Source organism: Medicago truncatula, chromosome 6 (genome assembly GCF_003473485.1).
Source record: "Medicago truncatula cultivar Jemalong A17 chromosome 6, MtrunA17r5.0-ANR, whole genome shotgun sequence".
NCBI lineage: Eukaryota > Viridiplantae > Streptophyta > Magnoliopsida > Fabales > Fabaceae > Medicago > Medicago truncatula.
In genome coordinates, this window is record NC_053047.1 from 7,287,739 (window position 1) to 7,293,738 (window position 6,000).

At 30.3% G+C, this 6,000-nt stretch overlaps 1 protein-coding gene across 1 annotated transcript; it reads left to right on the forward strand.

The window, feature by feature from the left end:
- Positions 1-2,421: 2,421 nt before the first annotated feature.
- LOC25495624 (protein ABA DEFICIENT 4, chloroplastic) lies at positions 2,422-5,671 on the forward strand. Its single transcript, XM_013595850.3, has 6 exons — positions 2,422-2,638; positions 3,320-3,530; positions 3,627-3,727; positions 4,239-4,367; positions 4,453-4,541; positions 5,317-5,671. The coding sequence occupies exons 1-6, from the start codon at positions 2,606-2,608 to the stop codon at positions 5,462-5,464; spliced, it is 711 nt and encodes a 236-aa protein (XP_013451304.1). The 5' UTR covers positions 2,422-2,605; the 3' UTR covers positions 5,465-5,671.
- Positions 5,672-6,000: the final 329 nt, after the last annotated feature.

The window sequence follows — 6,000 nt, forward strand, 5'->3', positions numbered from 1 at the left end:
GTATTTTAAAATTTGTCGGTTTTGACTACTCCATCAAATATTTGGTGGTATGACATGTTTAAAATGAAATTTTTAAGGAATTTTTCATACAATTTAATTGATGTTAATCTTTTCTCATTATTAGATTATATACCACACCATTTAACACATATCACAACATTTTTACTTCAAAAAAGTGATGGAGGAATCAAAATTATCAAATTTAAAAAAAGAGACTAAATCCATAAAATGACAAAAATTGAAGGAACAAAATTACAACTGAGCCTTTTAAATATAGGAAAATGATAACTTGTATCCTTATTATTATTTTTTTAGAAAACTTGTGCCCTTGCGATACAAGTAAAGTTAAGAAGTTAGAAATAGAAATATTTTGTCATGTGAGCTTATCTCACTTGGTAAGAGATAATATATAACATATGCAAGAACCAAGGATTGAACCTCGAATCTCCATTTATTCATCTTTAAAAAGGTGAATTTCTAACATTAGATAACTTAACAAAAAAAATCTTAGAAAACTGCTATTCAATTTTCAAAAATTTAACATTTATCTTTTTTCAATACATATTTTTTTACTAAAATTCTTTAATTTGTTCTCTTAAAAAACAAGTTAACTTGACCTTTAAATTTATATGGTACGATACAAACTACAAAGTTCTAGTTTTTAATCGGGAGTCTTCAAATGTCCATTCAAAAAGTAAAACTTGAAAAAAATCGCAGTTTAATTTACAGTTTGATAATAATAAAGTGAATTTTGTCCAAATTTTACTGAAATTTGCCAAATGAAATTCACTGAAATTTAACATTTCCTAAAATTTCACTTTTACAAGTACTAGTACCTTTATAAAGCAAAATGGTACTACTTTTATAAAAAGATAAATAGAGTACTAGTACAATTATCTAAAGAAGTACAAATTCACACACACCAAGTGATAAATTTTGTTCTGCTTTCTTGTACACATAATTAATAATTGACATTGTAAAAGAATATATATATATATATTTTTTTTATCAATAATATATCATAATTAATTTAAAAAAGTTATCCTTTTTTTAACCTCTTTTTGTAATTGATATTTAAAATCATACATAATCCTCCACTCTAAAAAGTGCACTAATGAACTCCAAAATAAAAGGACACGAGATAGGCCCCACTCTAGTGGTGAATTGTTGTTTCTTTGCTTTGTTCCACCAGTAAGTCAATTCAATCAAACTTTGCCATGCAATAAATAACTGAATTATTATTAGATCCACAACATATGTAAACTTATTCCCTCCGTTTTTAAATATAAACAAAATTAACTTTTTAGATTCATTCATTTAGTGATGTATATGATCCATATTATGAACCATATATATTAGTATATAAATGAATCTAAAAAAATCAATTTTGCTTATATTTAGAAACGAAGGGAGTACATTGAAAAATGCTGTAGATTCTCTGTCATGATGTTTCTATAAAAATATTTATTGTTCACCTGAGTCCCCACCAAATCAAAAGTGTTGTTATTTTCAAGATTGAACAATGTTATTTTATTTCAACATCACAAATACAATAACAATACAGGTCTTTATTATAAGAATTTTTAATAGAAATTACAAGAATGAAGAAAAATGTCTTTTTCAGGTGAATTAAGAAAAATAATTGTTATAATAAATTTGCAAAAATTTGTTACTTTTACTTATTTATCTATGTAAATATCTCTTTATTTTATAAAAGTGATAGTTAGTTTATTGATTTAGGAACACATTTGAGTTAGTCTAGTGATGCTGAATTGAGATCTTGAAGTGTGTCCCTCTCAATTCAATTCCCTTTGTATTAATTTTGGTGGATTAAATCCATATAGAGATATGCGCTAACTTTAAATGAGACCCCCACAAATGGATGATGAGATTGGACCCTTTGGAGTAGTCGGTTATTAAACCGGATACCGAATTTTCAATTTTTTTATTGATTTAAGAAACAAGTAATACCAGTATACTTCAATTTACGAATGTAACATGGAAGCTCCACAAAATGTTATGTATATATGTGTGTGTAAATTTAACAATAGTTCCTGGCACGATTTAATTAGACTAACATGAATTGTACATCTAACATTGTCATACAATTTGGATCGTCAGATGAAAATTAAACGAATTGAACCAAGTTCCAACTTTATTAACGAGTCAAAAATACAAAATCAAAGTATTTGTCAAATCTTGATGCAACGGTCTAAATCAAAAACTGAAATAGCGTGTTAAGAAAGTGTGTTAGAAAGTGTCCTCGACACACTCAAATCCAACACGTGTTGTTAGCATTAATCAAATAAAAAAATATAGTTGCAAGTTGAGGGGAGATGAATGTACTTTGTGTTTGTCATGCTATTTTATGAAACTTTTTGTTGTTTAGTGCATTTACCTGTCTTCCATAAGACTCAAACTCTCTATTTTCAGTTAGTGGACACTTACTTACCCTTTTTTCTTCCTCTTTTTTTGGGGTCTGACATTCAAGTGGAAAGTGCTGTCATTGCTATCTGTTGTGCATTATATTATTATTCATTCATACATTCATGAAGTGGCTATTGTTGCTCATTCCAATACCGAGTTCCTTTGTTTTTCTTCAACCATGGCTTTCTCTACTTGCTTTTGCCATTCTAAGGTACTGCTTTTTTTTTTGTTTGATATGATCTTGGTGTTTCTTATTTTATCTCATGTTCTGGTTTTTCTTTGAGATCTTCTTTTTATGCATAGTTTTTGTATTTATGAATATCTTTGCATCGTATGATATTTGGCATCGGAGTCGGTCTAAGGGTTAGGCTACTAAAACTAAACTATAGTTTTAGGCTCACGAAAAAGGCCATGTTTATAGACAAAAAGAACTCATATATTAAAACTTGTTTAAGACCTCACTATTGCAAATTATTGGACCGACCTTGTTTGACATAATTGTTTACCATTCTATGGATCAATGGTTAAAAAACCGAACTTAACCAATAGGTTCAATATGGAATCGACCAGTTTGGTGGGGTTTGATCTCATTTACCACAGTCTGGTTAACCAGATTGAACTCGAGTTGATTTTACCGATTTTACTGTTTGCATTTTTTAACTTTTTTAATATTCCTTTTTTTTGTCATCTATATCAACTGGGGTTGTACGAATTGAACCATGACTTGAAAGTCTCACTGGTTATTTAAAAACTTAGGAAAAAATGTTCAATTGTAATGTAATGTAAGATAAAGATCAATCATGTTGAGTTTATCCTTTTCTAATTCATAACTAACATAATTGTATTTTCAATTGGTGAATGTTGCTTATAATTGCGATTCTATTTCTTGAAGATTGATAACTTGGGGAAGACTGGGCAAAAGTATTATCTCCCTATCAGAAGCAATGATGCTAAGTTTGAGCTATGTAAAAAACTCATTGTGAAAAGTAGAATCAACTTAATCAGAGATTGGAGTTTCATTGGAGGATCAAGAATTGTTGTGAAACAAAAAATTATGAGATTGGTGGCATCTCCTAAAAAAGCCAGTCCAGTAAATGCTTCTTGTAATCCTTTTTCTGTGATACCTTTGCTACTTTTAAAAAGTTGGTCCAAATTAATTCATGCGCTCCTATATTGATTTTTCTCTCTACATGTTGCAGTGTTATCTGGATCACAACTTGCTAGCAGTGCCTTTACAATAGGAACAGCAGCAGTACTCCCATTTTACACTCTCATGGCTCTAGCTCCGAATTCCGAGCTAGTATGTTTCTTACGATTTGTTAAAATCTTCAAAATTTTCGGTTCTTGATATTTATCATTACCTTTACACAAGTATATAATTTGCATAAATATTTGTTTCAAGCAAATATGCATGTTTTAAAAATTGAACATTGAACCAGCAAAAACTTTGAGTTCTGGTTCAAATGCTTTAAACTACTCAAACCGAGATGAAACTGTGATTGAACCGCTCAAATAACTGAACAACAGACAATGCTGTTTCAAGATTCAACAAGTTGAACCCTCTGGTTTGGTTTTCAAAACATTGCTAAAGTCCTGGTTCAATAGCTTTAAACTGCTCGAACTGGGACGAAACTGTGATTGAAACGCTAAAATAACCAAATCGTAAAAATCTGGTTTGTTTTCAAATCATTGCTAAAATTGTATGTTTGTTGAGTTCAAATAAGTCTTTTCATATTCTTCTACCAAGCACTAGTATGTTATTTTCTTTTTTCATAAGCCTAATTCATTTTCCTTGAATGCAAAAAATGCAGACAAAAAAGTCTATGCAAAGTAATGTGCCATATGTAATTCTTGGCATTTTATATGCATATTTATTGTACCTTTCATGGACACCTGAGACAGTTGAACTTCTTTTTGCAAGTAAATATTTGCTACCAGAGGTGAGTATTCATCAATAAAATTACAGTTTCACTTTTCAAAATAGTTAGTTATACATAATGATATCTTGTTTTTTATTTGGTGCAGCTAACTAGTATAGGAAAAATGTTCTCTAGTGAAATGACTTTAGCTTCTGCTTGGATTCACCTGCTAGTTATTGATCTCTTTGCTGCAAGGTTTTGCCTCTTTTCTAACCCTCCCCAATTACATTACTTTCTCATTCCTCGGTTATTATTAGGTTTAAATGCGATTTTAGTTCATCTAAATACGCTTCATTTCAATCTTAGTCCCTGAAAATAATTTTTCGGCTTTTAGTCCTTGCTTTCTTGTTTTAGCCGCTGCAATATTTGGTTCGTGTTATATTAGTCCCTAATATGTGGAGATATTTGCTTTCAATACCTATAAAGCACCGACACAGACAGTAACATTTGTTGGGGATGAATTGTGTTTTTCTTAAGGGAAGATAGATGTATTTAGAAGAGGAATGAATATGAAAGATTTATTACTCAATTACTCAAAAGGTAATACATATACCCCTGTTAATGTTGTTGCTTGCTCTGCAAGTAACTGTTTTCTCTAACTAACTAAAACAGAAAAAAATAGGAAAATTAGGTACAACACGCACAATCTAAGTTTGAATTACTAATTACAACAAAATTGACATGTTCATACAGATAGTAATTTGAGAAAATGAAATAATTAAATGTAATTATATGTGCCAGTGTCGTATCGGGATGCCAGACACACCTTCAATGGAAAGTGTCAGTGCTACGCAGTACAATCCATAAAATATAACTGATTTTATTTTACATGACCAAGTCAACATGATCCAAATATTAAGACTAACAATTATCAAAAGCTATAATTCAGACACAGAATGGGACATGTTTGTGGGGACTAAAAGCAAATTTAAAGCTTATTCTAACGATATATTTGTGGATATAAATGCAGGCAGGTATTTCAAGATGGACAAGAGAATCAGATTGAGACTAGGCATTCAGTTTCTCTATGCTTGTTCTTTTGCCCTATTGGGATTCTTTCTCATGTCGTAACCAAAGCAATGACTAAAACTACCAAAGAAAACAAACATGGTTTATAGAGGGCACATGCTTGAACTCCTATAAGAATTTTCAGGTTTAAGAATATCAGAAATTCATTGTAAGTTGTTTTTCTATCACAATTCACAAATGTATGTGTCCATCATGTTTGGTCGTAGTTGCAACATCAGAATTTAGCACATAGATCATGTATATGTAATAGTATAAATCTTTTAGTTTTAAATTTAACCGAAAATTTAATCTTTTAATATCAGAATGGGACATACATACAACAACATCTAAGTTTTCTCTTAGGGGTTTTCTCCTGGGAAAGTTCTAAATTCGACCACTTTCATAGACGGTTCACTATTCATTGGCACTTGAAAATCGTCTGAAACTCCAAAGATGACAGACATAGCCTTCTAAAATTGGAATGTCATTGTCATCCTTTTCCTCGTGGATGAGAAAGTAACTTGATCGGTGTCGGTTCAACAAAAACATGAGAAAATGAATACATGTACTTCAAAACTAAATTCTTATTCAATTTTTCTTGTTTTTGTTCAAATCAACTCCGGTCATATCAACATCTACGCTGAAA